The 27,588-nt window shown below is 42.1% G+C and overlaps 1 protein-coding gene across 7 annotated transcripts in view; it reads left to right on the top strand.

Moving 5' to 3' along the window:
* The window catches only part of ENTPD1 (ectonucleoside triphosphate diphosphohydrolase 1), a 98,257-nt gene that overhangs the window by 36,271 nt on the left and 34,398 nt on the right, over positions 1-27,588 (top strand). For 4 of the 7 annotated variants that reach the window (XM_055425013.2, XM_055425014.2, XM_088842197.1 and 1 more), the window contains exon 2: positions 23,230-23,357. The exons of the other annotated variants lie outside the window; for them this stretch is intronic. In XM_055425013.2, the coding sequence (XP_055280988.1) occupies positions 23,230-23,357 (128 nt within the window). The remainder of the gene's footprint in view (positions 1-23,229; positions 23,358-27,588) is intronic. 7 annotated transcript variants of the gene reach the window in all.

A 27,588-nucleotide genomic window follows, 5' to 3' on the forward strand; every position in this document is an offset into this window, starting at 1 on the left:
ATGTCTGCCTCTTTGTGACCCCAGACACTGTAGCCCACCAGGCTCCTCTGTCCATGGAATTCTCCAGGCAAGAATATTGGAGTGGGTTGCCATTTCCTTCTTCAGGGGATCTTTTCAAGCCAGGGATCGAACCAGGATCTCCTGCACTGCAAGTGGATTTTTCATTAAAAACTTTTTTTCCTAATCCTCAAAGACAAAACTATTTATATACAAAACTATGTTCTGTTGGCTAATCACACTTTCTATGTTTTCTGAACATAGATTGGTCTGAGCCACCAAATCATGTCAAAGACGGTATGAAATACACATTGAAGAAAAGTTGTAGATCACCAGTCTCCAAATTTTTAGGCTCCAGGGACTGGTTTCATGGAAGACAATTTTTACATGGACTGGTGACAAGGTGGGAATGGTTTCAGGATGATTCTCATAAGTGTTCAAACTGGATCCCTCTCATGTGTAGTTCACAGTAGGGTTCCATCTCCTGTGAGAATCTAAAGTTGCTGCTCAGGTGGTAACACAAACGATGGGGAGTAGCTGTATATACAGATGAAGCTTCACTTGCTTACCTGGCGTTCACCTCCTCAGTTCAGTTCAGTCGCTCACTTGTGTGCAATTCTTTGCGACCCCATGTACCACAGCACTCCAGGCCTCCCTGTCCATCACCAACTCCCGGAGTTTACCCAAACTCATGTCCGTTGAGTCGGTGATGCCATCCAACCATCTCACCCTCTATCGTCCCCTTCTTCTCCTGCCTTCAATCTTTCCCAGCATCAGGGTCTTTTCCAATGAGTTAGTTCTTCCCATCAGGTGGCCAAAGTATTGGAGTTTCAGCTTCAACATCAGTCCTTCCAATGAACACTCAGGACTGATCTCCTTTAGGATGGACTGGTTGGATCTCCTTGCAGTCCAATGGACTCTCAAGAGTTTTCTCCAACACCACAGTTCAAAAGCATCAATTCTTCAGCACTCAGCTTTCTTTATAGTCCAACTCTCACATCCATACTATGACTACTGGAAAAACCATAGCCTTGACTAGATGGACCTTTGTTGGCAAAGTAATGTCTCTGTTTTTTACTATCTGTGATTTGGATGAAAACATAGAAAGTGTGATTCACAAATTTGCCAACAGGACATAGTTTTGCATATAAATAGCTTTGTCTTTGAGGATTAGAAAAAAAATTTTTAATAAAGAAGTAAACATACTCTGTGTTGCTTCATAGCTCATTGGGATCAAGGGATAGAATTTAGAATGTAACAAAGCTTGAATCAAGATAGGAGCTTCTTGATAATTACAGATGTCTGTCAAAGGCCAGGACTACATGGACATGTAGTGTAGTCCTGACGCCAATGACTGTCCCATCAATGGAGAAGTTTACTGAAGAAGTTAAATATCCATCTTTCAAGAATTCTGTAGAACTGGATTTGCTGCTTAGAAGAATTTTGAAACCTTGGCTGTGCATTAGAATCACCTGAAGGGCTTTTAAAATGACCGGTATCTGGGCCCAATCCCAGCGATTCTGATACAATTGCTCTGGGTAGGACTGGAAAAAGTCCCAGGTGAGTCTCCTGTGTAGTCAGGGCTGGAACCTTGAAGTGCAGAAATTCTAAGGATCCTTTCAACTTTGAGATTCTTTTTGATTTGAAAAAGATAAACCCCATTCATTCTCCCAAAGTCAGAATGGTGGAAAGCTGAATATGACGCCGAAATCAGACACAAAAATTACTTCAGGGATGGAAAAAGAATGGTGTAAGTGAGACTAAAATTTCTGGAGGTTACCAGGAGGGAGTGTGTCTTAGAGGAGAGGGTGCCTGTGTGGTTGTGGAGAAGGTAGGAGTGAAGCTGAGTGGGGACGGTACAAGGGGGAGGGAGTGGAACTGAAAAGACTGAAAAGAGGTCTGAAGAGATCCTAAAACCAGGATGGTCCTGGGCACCATTAGAGTGCCCCACCGGCCCCCAGATTAGGAGAGCACACAGAAAACCTCTGCTGTCCTAGTCGCTCCCCTTGAAGAGAGAAGATGTCTGTACATCTGAATATATCACACTGACATGCTGAGCAGTTGCTAAGGCTAAAATCTACGTGCACTCTAGCTATTTGTTCCAGTGACAGCATCTTGCTTGCTTGCCCGACATCTTGCCAGGGTGCTGGTGCTGGGCTCAGTAGCTTGCTTTGGGATACCTTGGAATCCCTCATCCTCCCCCTCCCCACCAACCTCTGCTGAAACTCCCTAGAGTGACTGTGAAGCTTGTTTCTTTGAAGAGCTTCTTAGCAATTCCCTCACTGCTATTTTAACCCCTCTTCCACCATTGTGTTAGACAATCCTGAAGGTGGCTTCACAAATCTGGCTGGCTGCAGAAATGGTGAACCAAGGTTGCCTTTTAAAAGGAGCCTGGAGGTGTTTCCTAATTTCCCTGTTAGGAAGAAACTGGAGGCATGCTGCCCCCACATATTTTCACAATCTCTTCTAAAAAGAGAAGTATATGCGTGGGATATGTTGAGTTGTTTACAGAGAAAATCCCTCTGAAATCATGGGAGAAAGACCCATGGTTGTGCATACTTTTTCTTTATAAAGAATAAGTTGGATACAGTCTTTACCCACTGTACCCCTAAAAGCCCTCACAGCTTCTCTATTTTAAGAAAATATCAGCCATTATGTGGGAGGTAGTAGTGATTTTCAAAGTGTGGCCCCGGGACCAGCATACCTGGAAACTTATTAGAAGTACACATTTCTGTGGTCTCAGTGCAGACATACTGAATCAGAAACTCTGAAGGTGGGGTCCAGTGGTTTTTCTTTAACAAACCTTTCTGGTGATTCTGACCAGGTTGATGACTGAGGCCTGGGCTATAGGACTATAGAAAGTATATCCTTAGAAGGTTCTCTAAAGCAGTTGTACAGAGTTTGCCCTCTGACACAGGACTTAACAGGAAAACTGTAAGCTGAAGAAACTTCAACTGCCATTGAGCCAGGGTGGTGAGTGGGTTTGACATTTGCTTAATAAAAAATGGTCATGTGGCAGGAGAGAAAAGCTACTAACAGAGAAGAGTAAAACAAAAAAGAATCAGAATGACAAAGCAGTGGGCAATCCAATTAACTCTTGTCATTACAAAACTAGAAAGTTCCTATTCAAGTGACTATAATTGCTAATGTATATACATAGAAAAGAATTTTAAGATATGAATATTTTTAATATGCTGTATTTTTTTTCACCTTGGAGACATAGCTTGTTGTGAAAATATTTTGTCAAGTAAGTCTAGTCAGTTCTTAATTGAAGCTCTATGTTGACAGGAAAATAGAAATTTGCTGAATTTTAAAAGCATGATTTTGCTGCTATTAATATGTAATTGGAATTTTGTGGTAAAGGATCACAGATGCCAAAAATGTGAAAAAAGTTATAATCTTAATCATAACCATATTGATCATAAGAACAACAATAATAATCATAGCTACATTTACCATTTATTGAGTGCCTACTGTGTGCAGACACTGAATCACAGGGAGAAAGGGATAAAGGGCTCTAGGGATAAAGTTGTGGATAATCAGACCTGGTCCTTGACCTCTGAAGCAATGGTTCCCAACCTTGGCTGCATATTAGATGCACCAGGGAGGCGTTAAAAAAATAGCAATGCTCCACCTTGATGATTCTTATTTAATTAGTCTGGGATGGGATTTGGGGGTTGGTATTTTCGCAAAGTTCTCCAGTGACTTAATGTGCAGCTAGAATTGAGAATGACTGACAAGGTAGAAGATTTCAGCATGTAGCTAATGGATTGATTGATTTTTGTTTAGTCGCTAAGTTGTGTCTGACTCTTTTGTGACCCTGTGGACTGTAGCCTGCCTGGCTCCATGAGATTTCCCAGGCGAGAAAACTGGAGTGGGTTGCCATGCCCTCCTCCAGGGGATCTTCCGGACCCAGGGATTGAACCCACATCTCTTGTATTGGCAGGCAGATTCTTTATTGCCGAGACACCTGGGAAGCCCAGCTAATTAATTACAACAGTCTTAAGCGATATGAAGAAAACCTTTAGAGTGCTGTGAGGAGTGCCAGTTAGTGTGGAGTTCATGGATGGGATTTCTGAGGCATCCTGGAGGAGGTGACTTTCACCTGTAATCTAGAGAGAGTGGGGAGAGAATCTTCCAAGCAGAGTTTAAAAATTGTGCCAGGACCCTGTGGCAGGGGAAGAAAGGTGAGGTGAGGGCTGAAAGGAGGCAGAGTGAGGGAAGAGAGGTGACCAGAGAGGAGGGGCAGAACCTACGAGTCACGTGAAGGACTGTGGTCTTAAAGTAATGGGGAGCTATGAAGGGTTTTAAGTAACTAGTGGGTTTTGTGATTGTATAGAGACTTTGAAAACTTCACCCTGGTTGCAGTGTGGAAAACAAGTTGTTGAGAGGCAGGAGTGTATACAGGGCGACCAGCCTGCCAGGGGAGGAGGTAGTGGTTGAAGTAAGAAGGTGGCAGAGTGGTGGCGGAGGAGAGGGCATCAGAATCTTTTGAGGTAGAATCCCAGGACTCGACACAACTCTCAGGAACGTTTGCTGAGTGGGCAGCTCTTTGGATGTGGACCAGGGTGAGGAGGGAGTGGAGGGCGATGCCATTATTCTTGCTTCCCAACTGTATGAGTGGTAGAGATGCTCGCTGAGGGCGATGGGGAGCTGCGGGAGGAACAGGTTTGGTGGGAAGGGGAAAGCATGAATTCTGTTTGGGCAGAATAGATTTGAGGTGCCTGTGTGTCAAGGAGACAGTTGAAATATCAAGAATCCATATGTCTGGATGAAATATAAATTAGAGTATTTCCCACACATGGATAGTAGTAACTGAGCCCATGGGGCTGGTTGGGATCACTCTAATCCTTTTTTTTTTCATACAGAGCTCACTACATCTTCACACCAGCTTCCCAAATTAAGTGATAGATGTTTTAAAATTTTTAGTCTAGAAAATGAAGATTTAGAAAGATCAAGTGAGTTGCCCAAGTCACAGAGCTAGTTAAGAGGCAGGGGTGAGAGTCCATCCTATAGGATGATTATATAATCAAAACAAGGAAATAGATGGATTGTTACCTAATCATAACGATTAGGTAATCGTAAAATGCTTCTCTTTAATCAGAATGACTCACTCTCAGAGACAATGTAGTTAACCATGCTAGCTTAGAAAGGACAAACTAAATGTGTAGTTCCTTCTACTAAAAACAAATCATTTGAATCTATTATTCTTGGTAATTCAGCGAGAGAATATTCCATGGAGTTTATGACTAAGCTCTGGGATCCAGATTTGGGACTTACTGCCCAAACATCTGTCCCCTTGCTTCCTACAGTACATACAAACTGAAGTTGAGTTGCCTGGCAGCTCACTAAAAATAGTCAGAACCATAGAGTTGAGAAGTTAAAACACATTTGGCAAGATCAAATCAATCTCCCCTTTTCTTGAGGGAAAACACTGTGTACTAGAAATTCAAATCAATCTTATCCATTCATTTATTCAACTGACATATGGAATACTGACACAGACCAGATCCTTTGCTGATTTCTGGAGATCTAAAAATGTGTAGTGTTCTCAAAGTGTGTTAGTCTCATAGAGGAGACTGACACAGACACATGCAAAGGAGAATATTTAATCCGTAATTAGAGAAGGGTCAAGAGACTTCCTGGAAGTGGTGACAGGTACACTAATTATCCTCAACTCCAATTTCTTCGTAAGTTAGGAAAAGATAAAGAAGAGAGGAAAGAAGAGTGCTTCAGGCAAATAAAGCAGCAGGACATGTGGCAGGAGAGAAAAGCTATGAAGATACAAAAGACATGAAGATACGAAAAAGAAGGGCCAATTTAGAAACTAACACCTCGAACTACACATGAACTGTGTGGGGACTTGGCCTTTAAATTGTGGTTAAAGAGTTTAACTTTTATTTTGAAACATATGGGAATCACTGAAGAAGATCACACTGGTGGCGGTCATATAGTTAGGTTTGCCTTTTTAGGATGATAATGCTAGCTTCAAAGTAGAGGATGGCTGGAAGAGGAAGAGCCTAGATGTAGAAAAGCCTCTACAGAAGCTATTGTAGAAGTCGGGAAAGAAATAGATAAAGGATTTGGGAGATATTTAGTGGGTAGAATCAATAAAAACTTGAAGTTTGATTGAAGGGAGAAGGGAGAGTCTAGGGAGACTTGGGGGCATGATGGTGACATTTACGGAGCAGATCCTGCAAAACAGGGAAATTTAGTTTTAGACATGGTGATTTTGGCTGTAGAACATCAAAGCAGGTATGTTCAGTAAGTGACTAGAATTACAGATTTGGAGCTCAAGACAAAGTCCTGAACTGGAGACATAGATCTGGAGGTCATCCCAATAAAGCTTGGGGAACCATCACCATTCAGTTGGTTGTATGCGTATGAAGCAACATGAGCCAAGTTTTCAAGATGAAACACTGTGGCACATCTCTGTTGAAGGAGTATGATGAGAAAAAGATGCCAGGAAAGTAAGGATCAGAGAGATAGGAGGACTACAAGAAGAGTCTGGTGTCATGGGAGCCAAGAAAAGGGAGAGTTTATGTAATTAACAGTATCAAATTCTATAAGAAATGTAAAAACATCCATTGGATACTTGTGTGAGTGGCTTTAAAGAATGGTGGGACAGAAGCCAGGTGTTGTGAATCAAAGAATAAGTGGGTTGTAGAAAGGTAGAGTTTAGGCATGCACAAAGTACAAGGAGGCAAAAAAAAAAAGTCAGAAGTCAAATCTTTAGAACTTGTGTGGCATGGATCAGTTCACTGGGGATGCTGAAGGCAAGAGAAACGGAATAAATGTATCAGTGCTGTGTAAAGGTCTCAGAAAGGAAGTGGCCTTTCTCCACCCAGTCCTGAGAGACTTAGTGGTGAGCCAGCCCAATGGTGTCTTTGTTATCTAATTTAGCTATCCCCCCTAAAGACGGGTCTACTAATGTGGCATTCTCAGAGGTCAATTCTAGGAAACAAAGACTTTAGCAGAAGGTGGAGTAAAAATTTCCTCTTCAACTCTTGCATTCCCCAGAGTCTTTGGGTTTGTAAACATCTTTATAAGGAATTCAACTGTCTTAGCCATCATTTCCAAAGACTATAATGTTGGGTTCCTAGTATGGTATCCTTATGTGGTGTCCTGAGCTTTTGCTGAGAGATACTTTCCCCTCCATTCAGCACATGATGATGATTACAGAAAAGAGAAAGCACATGGGATCTGTCTTGTCTGTTTTGAGCCCCTAGAGTTGCTTCCTTGTTTGGCTGCACCCCTCCTACCTCTGTGAATCTGAGCAAATAAGAAAACAGACTTCTTGGGTGTGAGCAAGAAGTGCGTAAACTGTGCTGCACCCATGGTCTGTGGTCTCCGCATTGCATCTGTATTCTACACGCAGCCTATGTCTCATTGTTGTAGTTTAGTGGCTAAGTTGTGTCCAACTCTTTTCCACCCCATGGACTGCAGCACACCGGACTCCTCTGTCATCTATTAACTCCCAGAATTTGCTCAAATTCATGTCCATTGAGTCAGCGATTCTACCTAACTGTCTCCCTCTCTGCCGCCCCCTTCTCCTTTTGCCTTCAATTTTCTCCAGCATCAGAGTCTTTTTCAGTGAGTCAGCCCTTCACATCAGGTGGCTAAAGTATTAGAGTTTCTGTTTCAGCATCTGTCCTTCCAGTGAACATTCAAGGTTGATTTTCTTTAGGACTGACTAGTTTATGGCATAATACCGCTATTGTTTAACAATGATCAGCTTATATTTTTTATACCTTGTAGAAAAATCATGGCAAGAAACTTGGTGAACATGAAATCATAGTGGGGGTTTAGTTCGATTAACTTAGAGGAATTATCCTTCGTCACTATGGAGAAAGAACTTTCAGGGAAGTGCCCATGACCCAAGACATCGTCTCCTCCCAGCCTGTGCTGGAGGGACCCTGCACTGACCAGTTCTTTTAGTTGCCTTTTCACTGCATGCAGATGGCCCTGCCTCACCATATTCTCACATCTTCATCCAGGATACAAAAGTGAGTAGGATGCCACTTCCTTAGTTGTATTCTGGATTTGAGGAAATACTCAAGTCACGGGACTGAACATACATTTTTTAAAGTGTGAGTGGTTTTGGTAGGAGCTGTTTTCATCTGTTATGGGTTTATCTTTTTAGTTTTGCTCTAAGGAGGACACGCCTTTCTCCAAGGCCCAGGAATCTTTCTCTAACTCCTGCCTTCCACCTCACTGAATGAGTACAGAAAATATGCTTTGAATAATCTAGGGTACTCTCAGATTGTTGTGGTTGTGGTTGATCGCTCAGTCGTGTCCGACTCTTTGCGATCCCATGGACCCTAGTCTACCAGGCTTCTCTGCCTATAGGATTTTCCAGGCAAGAGTACTGGAGTGGGTTGCCATTCCCTTCTCCAGGGGATCTTCCTGACCCAGGGATCGACCCCAGGTCTCCTGCATTGCAGGCAGACACTTTGCCTTTTCCAGAATATCATATAAATGAAATCATACATAGTCTTTCGAGTCTGGCTTCTCTCACTTAGCATAACGTTTTGTGATCCATCCATGTTGTTGCACTCATGAATTGTTTACACCCTTTTTGTTGCTGAATAGAATTCTGCTGTACCACTTTGTGTGCTTTCACTAGTTGATGCACATTTGGGTTTTGAGTTTTCGGTGATGAATAAAACTGTTATAAACAATCAGGTACAGGTTTTTGTGTAGACACATCTTCACTCTTTTTGGGTAAATACCTAAGAGTAGGACTGCCTGGTTATATGATAAGTATATATTTTAACAAGGGGCTTCTCAGGTGGCGCTAGTGGTAAAGAACCCACCTGCTAATGCAGGAGACGTAAGAGATGTGGATTCGATCCCTAGGTCAGGGAGATCCCCTTGAGGATGGTATGGCAACCCATTCCTGTATTCTTGCTTGGAGAGTCCCCTGGACAGAGGAGCCTGGTGGGCTACATTCCATGGGGTCGCACAGAGTCGGACACAACTAAAGTGACTTAGCATACACACCCACGCACACGCACACCTGCAGACACACATGTGTGTTTTAACTTCGTGTGAAACTCCCAAATTCTTTCCAAAGTGGCTGTTCCATTTTGCATCCCCAGCAGCAGTGTATGAAACTTCCAGTTGCTCTGCATCCTTGCCAACATTGTATATTTTTTGCCATTCTAATAAGTATGTAATATTATATATTAAAAACTTTGTTAATATTAAACTTTAAAAAACATTGTTATTCTGATAAGTAATAAATAGTATCTCATTTTTCATTTAGTACATTTCTTTAAGATAAAGTAATTAGAATGCTTCTAATATGTTGACAGTATTTATTTCTTTTTCTTTAAATTACTTATGTCATTTGTGTTTTTGTTTTTTTAATTAATTTAGTTTTTAATTGAAGGATAATTGCTTTACAGAATTTTGTTGTATTCTGTCAAACCTCAACATGAATCAGCCATAGGTATACATATGTCTCCTCCCTCTTGAACCTCCCTCCCATCTCCCTCCCCGTCCACCCCTCTAGGTTGATACAGAGCCCCTGTTTGAGTTTCCTGAGACATGCAGCAAATTCCCATTGGCTATCTATTTTACATAGGATAATGTAAATTCATGTTACTCTCTACATACATCTCACCCTCTCCTCCCCTCACCCCATGTCCATAAGTCTGTTCTCTATGTCTGTTAAATTATTTGATACCATCTTTCTAGATTCTGTATATATGCGTTCAGTTCAGTTCAGTTCAGTCGCTCAGTCGTGTCTCACTCTTTGCGACCCCATGGACTGCAGCATGCCAGGCTTCCCTGTCCATCACCAACTCCCAGAGTTTACCCAAACTCATGTCCATTGAGTTGGTGATGCCATCCAACCATCTCATCCTCTGTCGTCCCCTTCTCCTCCCACCTTCAGTCTTTCCCAGCATCAGTGTCTTTACAAATGAGTCAGCTCTTCACACCAGGTGGCCAAAGTATTGGAGTTTCAGCTTCAACATCAGTCCTCCCAATGAACACTCAGGACTGATCTCCTTTAGGATGGACTGGCTAGATCTCCTTGCAGTCCAAGGGACTATCAAGAGTCTTCTCCAACACCACAGTTCAAAAGCATCAATTCTTCAGCACTCAGCTTATATGTGTTAGTATATGATGTTTACCTTTCTCTTTCTGACTTACTTCAATATGTATAATAGGCTGTAGGTTCATCTGCCTCATTAAAACTGACTCAAATGTGTTCCTTTTTATGGCTGAGTAATATTCCACTGTTTATATATTCCACAGCTTCTTTCTCCATTCATCTGTTGATGGACATCTAGGTTGCTTCCATGTTTTAGCTATTGCAAATAGCGCTGCAATGAATATTGGGGTACACGTGTCTATTTCAATTTTGGTTTCCTCAGGGTATATGCCTACGAATGGGATTGCTGGGTCATACGGTGGTTTTAGTCCTTGTTTTTTAAGGAATCTCCATACCATCTTCCATAATGACTGAATCAATTTACATTCCCACCAACAATGCAAGAGGGCTCCCTTTTCTCCACACCCTCTTTAGCATTTATTGTTTGTAGACTTTTGGATAATGAGCATTCTGACTGGTGTGAGGTGATATCTCCTTGTAGTTTTGATTTGCATTTCTCTAATAATGAGTGATGTTGAGCATCTTTTCATGTGTTTGTTATTCATCTGTATGTCTTCTTTGGAAAAATGTCTGTTTAGGTCTTTTCTCTACTTTTTGATTGGATTGTTTATTTTTCTGGTATTGACTTGAGGTAATTCTGAGGGGTTGTCTTGATCATTGTCTTATAGATTTTTAATGACTTTGTTGTAGCCATGCGTTCTGGGAAACAAACTCACTCAGAAGGACAATGCAGATAGTGGAGTGCAGTTTATTACACTGGCAGGCCCAAGGCAGAGTCTTCTCTTAGCCAAGGACCCTGACTAGTTTTTCTGAAAACCTTATATACCCTAAGTGTATGTGCCCAAACCCACCTCCCCAAATTCCCTGAAACTAGTCTGAACAAAGGAAAACAAAGATACAATCAAAGTTAACCCGTGATTCATATGCCTTAAGCCTAGGTAGTTAACAGTGGACAATTATCAATAGGCCTGTGGTCATACCCCAATAAGCATAATAGAATTTGTGATTCTATTTGGTCACACAGATAATTAGGGTATTCTTTTAGGCAACAGAGAGTCTAGGTACAAGCCCTGGGGCTCTTCCATCCAGAGGGTCTGGTTTTCCGGTTGGTATGTCGTTTCCATAGATATGGGCATATAGCTCAAAGTCCACAGTCCGGCCCAAGATGGAGTCCTGCTTTCAAGATGGAGCCTGTTCTGTCTGTTTCCTCCTTCATTCCCCCCTCTTGATGCTCTTAACTCATAGTATGAGCATCATTCGTAGGAATATATTGCACCCTGACTCTCCGACCTCCAATTTGGAAGAATGACATCAACCTTTGGGTTACAAAGTTCATAATACATTGTAAAATAAAGGGTCCACAAAGCAGAACTATCAAGGCAACTATAACAATGGCAAATATAGTTTTCTACCAATCACCCTTTACCCAAGATAGGACCCAAGTCCAAAAAGGAAGATTATCGTCAGCCATAACTTTTACCTGACCTTTCATGTCATCTAGGGTGGCTGATATATAGCCAGATAAATCAGGAATATATACACAACATTCAACTTTAATTATAGCACAGGTCTCTCTTTGTACTGAAACTATGGTTAGTCTCAAGATGATACCAGCAAGTCCTTGTAGCAGCAGTTGATTATAGAGCTTCATCTCTTTTTCTTCTTTAAGATGATCTTGGTTTCACGGGGATCAGTGCCCAAGGTCACTCAATGGGCTCTTCCCACCCAAAACTAAGCCTCTTCAGGGACTACTCAGGATCAACCAGGCTACTTTGTTAGGAAAAATGCGTTCTTTTTATAACTAAAGTACTGTGAACTGAGACTAACCAGCTAATTAACATTTCAAAGAGCAGAAAGAAAGGATTATGAACAAGGCAAGTGACTTTCTCTGAGGGCTTCCCCGGTGGCTCAGACCGTAAAGAATCCGCCTGCCATGTGGGAGACCTGGATTCGATTCCCTGGATTGGGAAGATGCCCTGGAGAAGGGTATGGCAACCTACTCCAGTATTCTTGCCTGGAGAAACCCCATGAACAGAGGAGCCTAGTGGGCTATAGTCCGTGGGGTTGCAAAGAGTCAGGCACGACTGAGCGACTAGGCACACATAACTTTCTCTGAAGTCTGTGGTTCAAGAGATCTGTGGAACAGAACTTGGGTATTTATTAAATAACCTGTCTCTCTACCTCTCTTTCTATTCCCACCCCGTCTCCCTTCCACTTGTATTCTCTGTGTCTATCTGATTTCCCCTCCTCCCCTTTACTTTTTACCCTTTAACTAATTGACCATCATCAAGGCCTTGCCTTGAAGTGCATTTTTAGCATTTGTCTATTTATTGACATTGTACTGACTTCCTTGACTTAAAAATAGGCAGGGAAAAAACCTCACCAAATTAAACTGCTTTATCTTCAAACTGACTGAATTTAGTAATTGGGAAAATATGGGGTGGGGTGAAATTTAAGATCTATTTGAACAGAACTGGGTTCTTTTGCATTGTTTCAGCCAAGAAGGAATGAAGCTGAGTAAATTCTACACATCTCTAATGCAGGACAATAGTTGGGGCAGTGGAGTGGAGTTGGGAGACTTGGATCCAGTCACTGCTTTCCCACTTACCAGCTGTGTGACTTTGAGCAAGTCCCTTAACCTCCCTGGGAACCATAATCCCAGCCTCTGTCTCTTAGCTGCTAGCTTCTGACCATCAGGGACCAAAAGACTCTATATTTGAAAAAGTGACATTGATGTCATCAGTGACAACAGTCCAGACAACCCCTTCAGCCAAATCCTCAAAGTCAGTCATGGTTCCCTTCTGGATAATGAGATTGGCTCCCACATTCAACACGTATACTGCACAGCAGGCTCAGTCATATAGTTTAGGATAGTGCGTGTGTGCTCAGTCGCTTCAGTCGTGTCTAACTCTTTGCGACCTTATGGACTACAGCCTGCCAGACTCCTCTGTCCATGGGATTTCCCAGGCAAGAATACTGGAGTGGGTTGCTGGGCCCTCCTCCAGATGATCTTCCTGACCCAGGGATCAAACCTGCATCTCCTGCATTGCAGGCGAATTCTCTGCTGGCTTCTGCAGAGCCACTGGAGAAGCCCCATAGTGTAGGGTAGAGTGCTGGTGGCTAAAAGCCTGATTTCTGCACCCAGAATGCCTGACTTTAATTATTTGTCCCTGCATTTATATCAGTGTAACTTTGGGCAATCTATTTAAACTATGACTCAGTTTCCTCACCTGTAAAGAGAGAGCAATGAGGATAATAGTTCCTATAACTGCAATCTTATTTGGAAATGAAGTCTTTGTAGATGTAGTTAAGGATCTTGAGGTCATTCAGGCTTTAGGATGGGCCCTAAATCTAATGACTGGTAGATAAGAAAAAGAAAGAAGAGGGAAATCTAATGCACACAGAGACAGGGAGAAAGGTCATGTGCAGACAGAGACAGGCAGTGGATGATGTAGCCACAGCCAGGGAATGCCAGGAGCCACCAGAGGCTAGACAAGGCAAGAAAGGAATCTCTCCAGAGCCTTTGGCCCCACTGACACCTTGATTCTGGACTTTCAGCCTCTGGAATTGTGAGAGAATAAAATTCTATTGTTGTCAGTCACCCACGTTGATGGTCATTTGTTGTGGCAGCCATAGGAAGCTGATACAGATGATGATAATAGTACCTCAAAGGAGTGTTGTGAAGGTTAAATGAGTTGCTGTGTGTAGAGTGCTGAGAACATAATCTGGAATACAGTGAGGGCTCTTTTGTAGGTTGTTATGTATTGTTAGCTCATTGACTCTTACCTAGCAACCCTATGAAGTCCGTACTATTATGAATCATCTTGCATGCAGGGAATTGGAGGATTAGAGACTGAGCAAAGGTGAGGTTGTCTGGACTGTGCTCTAATTTGAGCCACACCTCAGAAGTCTGTGGAGTTTGGCTTTGGGGTGATGGATCCAGGTGACTTTTGGTTTGGAGGACCCTCATAAGGATGTTCTCTCAGCGATTTAGCAGCTCTGAGCTACCAACAAGAACAGAAGGTATAGAGAAGATCTATCATGATATGGTTTTTACTCCTCCTGGACGTGTCTTCCCAGCCCTGGTCTTGGCACAGGCTCTACTCTAGCAGAGCCAGGCTCTGTCCGAAGTTGAGTGAGTGGTTGTCCTAAGAGCTGACTTCACTGGGTTGCCTCAGCACTTCATTACAAGAGGCAGAGATCTGCCACCTAAAAGACCACACCCTCCTTCTTCAGGGTCTTCAAAGGTCCCTGGTGGTCCCTTGTTTACCATGGTGCTGAATATAAATTATACCAATGATTAGAAAGAAGTCGTATCACTTAGAGTAAGACCAAACCCTCATCAGAACCTGCAAAGCCCTATAGCAAGGCACCCAGTGACCCCACCCCTGATCATTTTCTTACTCTTTTCCCTTCATCACTCTTCCAGCCACACTGGCCTCACACCCAGGTGCTGTTCCACCCCTGGGCCTTTGCACATGCAGTTCCAGTTAGCTTAAATGCTCTTGGCCAAGTGGTGTGCTTGCTATCTCTTTATCCCTATCACTTTTAATATCACCATCTCAGGTCTTTCCTAATCACTCTGTTCGGCCTCTTTACCTGCCTTTTCTCGTTTCTTGGCACTTACAATTATTGACATACTATAAATTTTACTTGTTTTATTTTTTCAAACTAGAATATAAGCACCATGAAATGGAAACGTTTGTTCACTGCTGTAACTCTAGCCTCAGGCAGGTCTAGTGAATAGTGTAATGCATTGAATAAATAATTGTTGACTGACTAATAGAACAATGAATGAAATAACAGCTACAGAACTCCCAAACCAATATAGGCCAATCCATTAAATATCTAGAGGTAGCACCTGAAGAGAGGAGTACTGGAACCATTGAGCTTTGAAGCATATGGAGGGAAGCATAGCCTCCTATTGAGCTTGATTTTGAACGTGACAAGGAAAAAGATTTGGTGGAGAAAGAGGGGAATAGAATTACAGCTGAAGGAAATCTCATGTTGAAAAATGTCAGCATCCAAAATTCATTTATTCATTCAACTAGGACTATAGAAATGAACAAACCAGAAAAAAGTCGTGGCACTTAGGGAGCATACAGTCTAGTGGTCGTAATGTCAGGCAGTATGATCTCAGACACACGCATCTGCTTATTGGAATGGTGAGATGCGAAGCGCTTAAATTTCTAAAGGGCTGAGAGGGCTGGGTAGACAGTGAGGCTCTCATCTGGCAATCAGAAGGAAACTACCTTCATTCTTAATCAGGAAGAGCCCTGGGAATATCAGTTATGGAGGAATTCTGCAGGTGCATGAAGGACGCATTCTGATAGGAAAAAGAATTAGTTTAGGGAGATACCAGAAAGGGCTATTATAGAGAAGTGGTGGTGATTGGAACAGAGGGATGGATGTTGCCATAGAAGAGGTTGAGTCTAAGGGACCTGGAATGAAGCAGCTGAGAAAGGATCTTAAAGCCCTTGAATGTGAGAACAATCTAAGTATGTGTCACCAAGAACTCCCCGATGGAGAGGAAGGAAGATGGCAGAGACGGGGCAGAGACTCTAGGAGCTGGAGAAATGGCAAAGTCAGATTAGGACCAGTCCCCTGAGCTTCAGTGATTGTCCCATCACTGCACTGTGTAAACATAGGAAGGGACCACAGCGCTCCACTGATGTTTACTCTCCAGTGCTTCTCTGTATTGGCTGTTTTGTTCTCTATATGACAAGCCAAGCTTGGTCCAGATGTAACCCATCAGAAGCTGGAAACGATTTGAATCTAATGCGTCACACTGAATCTTCAGAGCAAAATTTCTGGGGTTTTTTTTTGTCTAAAATCCACCACATCTTCCAACACCCCAAATATTTCTTATTAATAGAGTGAAATTTTAAGATAAAGTATCTTTGGTATCATAAAGTAGAGAAGCTGGGATTTTTCTGTATTGCAGAATTTTGACTAAGGACAAATTACATAATTTTAACCTTTAATAGGATGCCAGCTCTGGATGTCATGATAATTGTTTCTGTTCGAGTTAGAAAGAATCAGCTTTTTTGCCTCTGACATAGCTAATTGGCTTGAAATCAGCCTGTTTTGTCAAAGCTTGGGTTTCCTTCAGTTTTGTCTCTGTCAAGTGAAGAATTGACATTTCTACCTGGCTCTCAGCTCAGAGAAATGTTCTCATTTGTCCTGTGACAGGAAGGGAATAAGAGGGTAGGGGCAATCTTGAGTTCCTCAGGATAGTGGGAAAATTCAAAGCAATATAATGCTTTATCATTAAGATATTTTTGATAAAAATGTTTCTTGAAATTGTTTTTTAAAATATAATTTCACATTGTTTGATACAAACCACGTTTCTGTTATCCACAAGGGAAATGAAGGGGGGATATAGTCATCGTGAATTTTCCAAAATAGAACTTGACTGTAGCAGACATGACATCTGAAAGAGCTCTGGGACCTAGGAAGAAGGGCAAATTGCTAAAGTGGTTCCCTTTTATGAGCATGTCTTAGATAAGTCCACCTCTGGACCCCCATGTCTGTTGTTATGCTCACTCTCTTAGTCGTGTCTGACTCTTCGCGACTCTGTGGACTGTAGCCTGTCAGGCTCCTCTGTCCATGGGATTCTCCCGGCAAGAATACTGGAGTGAGTTGACATTTCCTTCTCCAAGGGATCTTTCCGATCCAGGGGTCAAATCTGTGTCTCCTGCATCTCTTGCATTGCACATGAATTCTTTACTCACTGAACCACCTGGGAAGCCCCCACATCTGGTACCACTTCCTAAGAAGAACCTGGCTTGCTCCCATGTGATAATGACTTCTGAAAACTATCTGCATAGTTCATAGAAAGCACAGTATTTTAATTATTCAGAAAAAGTTGGCTTAAAGCTCAACATTCAGAAAACTAAGATCATGGCATCGGGTCCCATCACTTCATGGGAAATAGATGGAGAAACAGTGGAAACAGTGTCAGACTTTATTTTTTGGGCTTCAAAATCACTGCGGATGCTGATTGCAGCCATGAAATTAAAAGACGCTTATACCTTGGAAGGAAAGTTATGACCAACCTAGATAGCCTATTACCCACTCCAGTGTTCTTGCCTGGAGAATCCCAGGGACAGGGGAGCCTGGTGGGCTTCCATCTATGTGGTCACACAGAGTCGGACACGACTGAAGTGACTTAGCAGCAGCAGCAGCAGATAGCCTATTAAAAAGCAGAGACAGTACTTTGCCGTCAAAGGTCCGTCTAGTCAAGGCTATGGTTTTCCCAGTGGTCATGTATGGATGTGAGAGTTGGACTGTGAAGAAAGCTCAGCGCCGAAGAATTGATGCTTTTGAAATGTGGTGCTGGAGAAGACTCTTGAGAGTCCCTTGGACTGCAAGGAGATCCAACCAGTCCATTCTAAGGAAATCAGTCCTGGGTGTTCATTGGAAGGGCTGATGCTAAAGCTGAAACTCCAATACTTTGGCCACCTCATGCGACGAGTTGACTCACTGGAAAAGACTCTGATGCTGGGAGGGATTAGGGGCAAGAGGAGAAAGGGACGACAGAGGATGAGATGGCTGGATGGCATCACTGACTCGACAGACATGAGTTTGAATGAACTCCGGGAGTTGGTGATGGACAGGGAAGCCTGGCGTGCTGTGATTCATGGAATCGCAGAGTCGGACACGACTGAATGACTGAACTGAACTGAAGTAACAGTTCAGATGAAAAACAGTGATTATTTTTTTGATAATACAGCTCTTGAAAAATTCCTAAATTTCCTCTCTGATTTAAGTTCTTTTTGTTATCATATCTTTGATAAGACGAATGCGATGAAAGACTTGAATATATTCTAATACTACGGACGTCACTGCAAAAGCTGGCAAATGTGGGAAAGTATACTTTCTTTTTTAAATTATTTTTTATTAAAGTATAGTTGATTTACAGTGTGCTAATTTCTGCTGTACAGCAAGGTGACTTAGTTATACAATATATACTTTTTTAAAAAATATTCTTTTCCACTATGGTTTATCCCAGGAGATTAGATATAGTTCCCTGTGGAACAATAGGACCTTGTTATCGATTCTAAATGTGAGTTTGCTTTCACTAACTCCAAACTCCCAACTGTCCCTGTCCTTCCGCCCCCTCCTTTTTAACAACCACAAGTCTGCTCTCTGTGAGTCTGTTTCTGTTTTGTAGATAGGTTCATTTGTGCCATATTTTAGATTCCACGTGTAAATGATATCATATGGTATTGGTCTTCATCTTTCCTCCTTACTTCACTTAGTAAGATAATCTCTAGTTCTATTCATGTTGCTGCAAATGGCATTATTTTGTTCTTTTTTATGGCTCAATACTATTCCATTATATATACCACATCTTCATTATCCATTCGTCTGTTGATGGATATTTAGGATGCTTCCACATCTCGGCTATTGTAAATAGTGCCACAATGAATGTTGGAGCACATGTATCTTTTTGAAATATGGTTGTCTCTGGATATATGCCCAGGAGCAGGATTGTGGGATCCTCAGTTCAGTTCAGTTCAGTCTCTCAGCTGTGTGGACTCTTTGCGATCCCATGGACTGCATGCAGCATGGCAGGCCTCCCTGTTCATCACCAACTCCCAGAGATTACTCAAACTCAAGTCCATTGAGTTGGTGATCCCATCCAACCGTCTCATCCTCTGTCATCCCCTTATCCTCTTGCCTTCAATTTTTCCCAGCATCAGGGTCTTCTCAAATGAGTCAGCTCTTCGCATCAGGTGGCCAACATATTGGAGTTTCAGCTTCAACATCAGACCTTCCAATGAACATCCAGGACTGATCTCCTTTAGGATGGACTACTTGGATCTCCTTACAGTCCAAGGGATACTCGAGAGTCTTCTCCAACACCACTGTTCAAAAGTATCAATTCTTCAGTGCTCAGCTTTCTATATAATCCAACTCTCACATCTATACATGACTACTGGAAAAACCATAGCTTTGACTAGACGGACCTTTGTTGGCAAAGTAATGTCTCTGCTTTTTAATATGCTGTCTAGGTTGTTCATAACTTTTCTTCCAAGGAATAAGTGTCTTAATTTCATGACTGCAGTCACCATCTGCAGTGATTTTGGAGCCCCCCCAAAATAAAGTCTGCACACTGTTTCCATTGTTTCCTCATCTATTTGCCATGAAGTGATGGGACTGGATGCCATGATCTTTGTTATCTGAATGTTAAGCTTTGAGCCAACTTTTTCACTCTCCTCTTTCACTTTCATCAAGAGGCTCTTTAGTTCTTCTTCACTTTCTGCCATAAGGGTGGTGTCATCTGCATATCTGAGGTTATTGATATTTCTCCCAGCAATCTTGATTCCAGCTTGTGCTTCCTCCAGCCCAGAGTTTCTCATGATGTACTCTGCATATAAGTTAAATAAGCAGGGTGACAATATACAGCCTTGATGTGCTCCTTTTCTTATTTGGAACCAGTCTGTTGTTCCATGTCCAGTTCTGACTGTTGCTTCCTGACCTGCATACAGGTTTCTCAAGAGGCAGGTCAGGTGGTCTGATATTCCCATCTCTTTCAGAATGTTCCACAGTTTATTGTGATCCACACAGTCAAAGGCTTTGGCATAGTCAATGAAGCAGAAATAGATATTTTTCTGGAACTCTCTTGCTTTCTCCATGATCCAGCGGATGTTGGCAATTTGATCTCTGGTGCCTCTGCCTTTTCTAAAACCTGCTTGAACATCTGGGAGTTCACGGTTCACATATTGCTGAAGCCTGGCTTGGTGAATTTTGAGCATTACTTTGCTAGCATGCGAGATGAGCACAATTGTGCGGTAGTTTGAACATTCTTTGGGATTGGAATGAAAACTGACCTTCTCCAGTCCTGTGGCCACTGCTGAGTTTTCCAAATTTGCTGGCATATTGAGTGCAGCACTTTCACAGCATCATCTTTTAGGATTTGAAATAGCTCAACCGGAATTCCATCACCTCCACTAGCTTTGTTCGTAGTGATGGTTCCTAAGGCCCACTTGACTTCACGTTCCTAGATGTCTGGCTCTAGGTGAGTGATCACACCATCGTGATTATCTGGCTTGTGAAGACCTTTTTTGTACAGTTCTGTGTATTCTTGCCACCTCTTCTTAATATCTTCTGCTTCTTTTAGGTCCATACCATTTCTGTCCTTTATTGAGCCCATCTTTGCATGAAATGTTCCCTTGGTATCTCTGATTTTCTTGAAGAGATCTCTAGTCTTTCCCATTCTATTGTTTTCCTCTATTTCTTTGCACTGATCACTGAGGAAGGCTTTCTTATCTCTCCTTGCTGTTCTTTGGAACTCTGCAATCAAATGGATATATCTTTTCTTTTCTCCTTTGTTTTGTCTTCTCTTCTTTTCATGGCTATTTGTAAGGCCTCCTCAGACAGCCATTTTGCTTTTTTTGTTTTTCTTGGGTTAAAAAAAATTCTATTTTTATTTTTCTGCAGAACCTCCATACTGTTCTTATAGTCGCTGCACCAACTCATATTTCCACCCACAGTGTAGGAAGTTTCCCTGGAAAAGTACACTTTCAACTGTTCAGTGATAATAGTGATTTCGTAAATATTTCTCATTTTAAAAAGGAAGAAACAGTCACTTCAAGCTATTTTCCATCTCAGGGCTTTTTCAGCTTGTGCTTTCTCTTCTTGGAACCTTATTTCTCCTTCTCATAACTAGTGTTTTCTCACCTTTATGGTCTAAGCTTAAATGTTATCTTCTCAGAGAGCCTTTCCTAACCCTTAGTCTAATCTCCCCACCCCAACTCTGCTGCAAGTCACTCTATAAGATTTCTTGGTTTGAATTTCTCCTCCACACTTTTCATGACCTGAAGTCCTTATCTGCAGACTTCTTTTCTGACTTATCTATCTTCCTAACTAGATGTCAATACCAATGAGCAGGGACCATTTTGGTAATTTTCATTGGATTAGCACCCAAATGGATGAAAGGAAAATGAAATAATCAAAATTGTCATATTTACAGAAACAAAAGAAGAGGTAAAAGGCTTTTGAACAGTTTGAGGGAGTATTCACACTCTTGAGAGTCCCTTGTACTGCAAGGAGATCCAACCAGTCCATTCTAAAGGAGATCAATCCTGGTGTTCATTGGAAAGACTGATGCTAAAGCTGATACTCCAGTACTTTGGCCACCTCAAGTGACGAGTTGATTCACTGGAAAAGACTCTGATGCTGGGAAAGGTTGAGGGCGGGAGGAGAAGGGGACGACAGAGAATGAGATGGCTGAATGGCATCACCGACTCGATGGACATGAGTTTGAGTGAACTCTGGGAGTTGGTGATGGACAGGGAGGCCTGGCATACTGTGATTCATGGGGTTGCAGAGAGTCGGACATGACTGAGCAACTGAACTGATTATAGTAGAACTATTGTTGCAGTGTGCAATTTTTAGATTAGATTTATAATTTTTCATTTAAACACGTGCTGCTTGTAAGCCATATTTGTCAATATCACAACTTTGGGAATCAAGATAAGTCAAGTTAGCTAAGGGGCTCTTTTCCAGATTCTACAGCCCTGGCAGCAAAAAGGATATTCCTGTCACAATTGTATAAGGATGTTTTAGCTTCAAGATATTTAAATCATGACTCTAATTGGATCAAAGCTTGAGTCTCATGAAAGGATCAGATCAGGATAAGTTGTTTCAGCAGCTCAAAATGCTTCAAGAACTCAGATTCTTTCCATCTCTCTGCTCTACCATCATTGGCTGGATCATGTGTGGGGAAGAAGAGAGAATGCTTCCTTTCTTTTCCCAGACTTGCCCCAGCAGTCTTCCTCCAGGATCTCACAGGCTGTTTTGGGGGTATATGCCCACCGTTGAACCAGTTACTGGAGAGGGAAGGAGATTATGCAGAACAGTCAGCCCCTTCCCAGGAGGTGTATGTATGGGTTGCTTGGGGGAGTGGCAGGCATCTGAACAAAACTGAGATTCCTTTGGGAAGGAGGAGGGGGACATTTCATTTATTGTGTATTTCATTCATTGTTCCTTTGTTTGGAAGAAGTAGATAATGGTGTTGCTAAAACATTTCCCCCTAAGTTTTGTATTGTTTCGCTTGATGGAAACAAACTTATTCAAGGTTCTAGAGATAGATGCAGACTGGAGGCCCAAGCAATTACCACCCTTTGGATTAAGTCCAAGCTTGTGCTCACGAGCTCAAGGAGGAGCTCCTGTGTTGGCGAAGCTGCTGCTGCTGAGCAAGAAGGAAAGAGGAGGAGGGGACTCAAGTTCCTTTTTCAGTTGTTTTAATCCCTTGCCTTCTCTCTTAGAGAAGTGCAAACTATTTTGGAAAGCCCATCTCATTTCCACATACTTTTTTTTTTTTCTTTTACGTGACCCTGTCCTCCTTCCCCAAAGGCTCAGGAAAAGTTTGGGGGATAGTTTGGGAAGCAAGAGTGGAAGGATGAGAGTGGAGGGGATGGGGTAACCATCCCATTTCCCCTGCCGCAGCCTCTTTTTATCCTGCTCAAAGTAAATTTGACTTTCATAGAATTCTCCTGCTAGAACTTTTTTATGTTCCATGATGATGAGAGTATTTACAGGATAGACAAAATAATTAAAATGATGAAATGTTTAAAACTCCACAGCCCCTATGTTATTACCTACAGTTATTTAACCTGTAAGTGTGGTTGAAATTGAAGGTCAAGCCAGGAAATTTAATGAAGCAGAGGGACTTTGATGTTTATTTGGTGATACATTCTGAATACTTTTTAGTATCGGACTCATATTTTGGTAGATTTCAAAAATGAGGAAGGCCATCTTTGCTTTGTTTCTTTAACCTTGATAGATCTATATGACCTAGTAAACAAGCTGCCAGTTTGGGACTTTTCCTTCTCATTTTGTATCTCATCACTGACCTGATTCTGCCCATTCTCCTTACCACAGCCAATAACTCAGTTTTGGCCCTCATCACAATACAGACACACCCTTTTGTTTTTTAACTTTTACCCAATTACTTTGCAAATGCCTCGTGGATAAAGATCACCTTTTATCTGTCTTTACTGTCTCCTGAAAGCCAGCACAAGGCCATACAGAAAGGGGAGGAAAATCAATGTCTGTTCATTTCTTATTGATGTTTTCTCTTCTTCTTTTGATTTTAGAATCTGAACTGAAGGTATTTTGCTCTAAAAACATACTGAGCATCCTTGGTTTCTCCTGCATCATCGCTGTGATAGCATTGCTCGCTCTGGGGCTGACCCAGAACAAAGCACTGCCAGAAAATGTTAAGGTAACTCAAACCCCTGAGTATGTGTGTGTGTATGTGTATGTACATGTGTTTGAGGGTCCCCGGATGGGGCAGAGGGAAAGGGGAGTTATGGTAAATCAGAGCAGTAAGATTTGAGGTTTTGGAAGCTCAGGAGCAAGTCAGTCTCCATTGAACTAGGTGAGTAAAATGGTAGCGGATGCTTATTCTGGAGGAGAGAATGCCTTGAATCAGTTAGGGGTGGAAAGATGATTGTCTTTATGATTGTCCAGCAAACTGATTAAATCAGTATTCTAACAGAGACAAATGCTTTATTCACCACATCCAGATCTGTGATATACTGTGTTGGTTTCCGTAACTCTAGTACTCTCTCTACTTCCTACTCATTGTTTTCTTGTGGAAACAATGAACTCTTTGTTTACTGAACACTGCATTCTTTGTTCTTACTCCATTATTATCACTATCACCAAAATAATAAACTTTACTAGACAGCTCTGTATAAAGCACTTTGGAAGTCAAAGATTGTGGAGAAGACTTGTTCCTCATCTCTAAAATATTAAAAAGAAGTCAATTTAAAGATCAATTTTTAAAAAGCCCCTGGAGACCACATACATGTATGAATATAGTAATTTGAAATGAATTCATGGATGTATAGATTTCTTGTGAAATTTCCACACTTGAAAAGCTAGTGTGTGTGTGTGTATCATTAAAAATAATTAGGGTCATTAACTCTGCTGTGATTTATTTCTGCTTCCTTTCAAATTCATCAGAGTTCAAAGACATGAATACCTCACTAATACCTTGTAATATGTTCATTACTTAATCCATTAATTTAAAAACATACAGTAAGTAAAGTTTTTATTGTAAATACATTGATTTTAAACTTTCATTTGAATTATAGTTAATAAATCGTCAAGGGCCCAGAGACCAGTGTGCTAATGAACACATACATACATGTGGGCAGTGACATATCCATGGAAGCCCTGAGATACAAATGCAAAAGTATATATATTTTTGCATTTGAATATACTAAACTTTGAGCCTGAAAAGATGGGTGCGTATGCACTCTGAAACTATTGCCACTTACTCAAATCATTTGCTTTATAGCAGAGGCCTGGATGTTACATTGGCATCTGTTTGCCACACACATTCAACCCAGTGGGGCTGTGCACAGCAGTCCCTTTGTCAGCACTGAAGGCTGATACTATCTCACTGTCAATGGTCTCTTGACTTTAAATATTCAGTGATGCTGGCTCCCTTGGCTAAACTTCACTCACAATTGAAGCCTCATGACATCTTGGTTTTGCTATTTGTTTACCAGCTCCAAAAGTATGTGACTGCCTTCTTGATTTGACCTTTTTATATGTTCATTATTGCATCATTGGTGAGGGAGATGGCTTAGGAGGCAAAATCCATGACAGACTTAGGCTCTGTGTTCTCAATGAATACTTGTGGTCATGAATGACTTTTCATTCATGATGGTTGTCTTCAAGACTGTTGTGATTCTGTGTTATTGTGTCGGCCTGGAAAAATGGAACAACGTCTTTGTCATCTAAAGTGAATCTTTATAGTAGTATGATTGGCCCGATCCCACTAGGACTCTATGAAGAGCTGTGGAGAAAGCACTTCTGAATTACTGCTCCAGGGATTTATCCCTGGGTTCTCATCCCTGTTGGTCAAGGGTTGCCCCAGAGGTTAGCTCCTTGGCACTTCCAGGTTTGCGCATATGTCAGAGGGGCTGTGTGGGACTACGAGGTGGTAGGAGAGAAGACCCTGTGAAGAAATAGAGAGATAAAATACAGGTTGAGCTAGAAAAATGTTGGTCAAAAAACATGAAGTGGCCACCAAAGTTATCTGAAGCATCTCTGTTCTGATACCCTTTTGTAGGAGAGAGTTGTTTGTACACATAGTTTCAGAACAATAGAGACATGTGAATATGGAGGTAGGTGTAGTGCTATGGCTTCCCAGGGGAAGGAGTCACCAACTGTGCCTGGTCATGTGAAGACTTCACGGAGGAGGTTCCCTTGGGGCCAAGTAATGAAGAACACTAAGGAGTTTGACAGGAGGTGACCTAAGACATTTTCTGGACAAAGACCATACCATTTGTTGCAGAGTGGCAGCTTAAAATAAACAGGTGATCCTGGGGAATCACCAATAGTTCCTCATGGCTAGAATATTGAACATAGGGCAGGAAGGCATGGTGGGAGAGGAGACTTCAATCTGAGTATGCCTAGCTCAGTGATGGATATCTCATTCAGCTGTAGCAATGCTAAAGATTGGCTCCATATTCAAAGCTCCTGGGGAGCTTTTTAAAAAATACTCATTTCTGGACTCTACCCTGGATCAATTAGAATCTTTGGGGGTGAAGTCCAGGCATTGATATGTTTTAGAACCTTCCCAGGTGATTTTAATGAGCAGTCATGCTTGTCAACCACTGCTTAGATTTCAAACAGGGTGTGTGCATGCATGCTCAGTCGTGTCTGACTCTTTGCAACCCATGGACTGTAGCCTTGCAGACTCCTCTGTCCATGGGATTCTCCAGGAAGAATATTGGAGTGGGTTGCCATGCCCTCCTTTAGGAAATCTTCCCAAGCCAGAGATAGAACCCACATCTCTTGTGTCTCCTGTGTTGGTGGACAGATTCTTTACCACTGAGCTACCTGGGAAGCAAACAGGGAGGTGGGGCGCAGATTGTGTTTCTGAGATTCTTCTTGGCTGGAGAGCAGATTAGAAGAGGAAAGACCAGGTAGGATATTCCTGACATTGTGTAGACAAGGCAGATTAGGCTAGAAGTAAGCTAGTGACTATATCCGGAGAAGGCAATGGCAAGCCATTCCAGTACTCTTGCCTAGAAAATCCCATGGATGGAGGAGTCTGGTAGGTTGTAGTCCATGGGGTCGCTAAGGGTCAGACACGACTGAGCGACTTCACTTTCACTTTTCACTTTCACACATTGGAGAAGGAAATGGCAACCCACTCCACTGTTCTTGCCTGGAGAATCCCAGGGACGGGGGACCCTGGTGGGCTTCTGTCTATGGGGTCACACAGAGTCGGACACGACTGAAGTGACGCAGCAGCAGCAAGGCATTGCCATGGAATTAAGGTATTAAGGAGATACTGTGAGAGACACTGAGGTCCACCAGATCTTAGTGATTAGATTCCTTTCAGTTCAGTTCAGTCGCTCAGTTGTGTCTAACTCTTTGCGACCCCATGAATCACAGCATGCCAGGCTTCCCTATCCATCACCAACTCCTGGAGCTTGCTAAAACTTATATCCATTGAGTCGGTGATGTCATCCAACCATCTCATCCTCTGTCCTCCCCTTTTCCTCTTGCCTTCAATCTTTCCCAGCATCAGGGTCTTTTCTAGTGAGTCAGTTCTTTGTATCAGGTGGCCAAAGTATTGGAGTTTCAGCTTCGGCATCAGTCCTTCCAATGAATATTCAGGACTGATTTCCTTCAGGATGGACTGGTTGGAGCTCCTTGCTGTCCAGGGGACTCTCAAGAGTCTTCTCCAACACCACAGTTCAAAAGCATCAATTCTTCAGCACTCAGCTTTTTTTATAGTCCAACCCTCACATCCATACATGACTACTGGAAAAACCATAGCTTTGACCAGACGGGCATTTGTTGGCAAATTAATGTCTCTGCTTTTTAGTATGCTGTCTAGGTTGGTCATAGCTTTTCTTCCAAGGAGCAAGCGAGTTTTAATTTCATGGCTGCAGTCACCATCCGCAGTGATTTTGGAGCCCCCCAAAATAAAGTCTATCACTGTTTCCACTGTTTCCCCATCTATTTGCCATGAAGTGATGGGATCGGATGCCATGATCATAGCTTTTTAATGTTGAGTTTTAAGTCAACTTTTTCACTCTCCTCTTTCATTTTCATCAAGAGGCTCTTTGATTTTTCTTTGCTTTCTGCCATAAGGATGGTGTCATCCGTGTATCTGAGGTTATTGATATTTCTCCTGGCAATCTTGATTCCAGCTTGTACTTCATCCAAGCATGATGTACTCTGCATGTAAGTTAAATAAGCAGGGTGACAATAAGTAGCCTTGACATACTCCTTTCTCAATTTATTTATTTATAATTATTTATCATTAGATTCCTTAGAGGACCTTTTAAGATAAAGATGGAACACCTTGGATGTCATGTTGAGAATAATCTCCCCTTGCTTCTGTTTAAAGAGGGTGGTGGCCATATGCTTCTGAACGGGAAGGCTTTCGGCTGTCTCTCTACACATTTCCTAACTCTTCA

The sequence above is a fragment of the Moschus berezovskii genome, chromosome 12 (genome assembly GCF_049115385.1).
Source record: "Moschus berezovskii isolate FMDL1 chromosome 12, NW_MosBer_1.0, whole genome shotgun sequence".
Classification (NCBI taxonomy): domain Eukaryota; kingdom Metazoa; phylum Chordata; class Mammalia; order Artiodactyla; family Moschidae; genus Moschus; species Moschus berezovskii.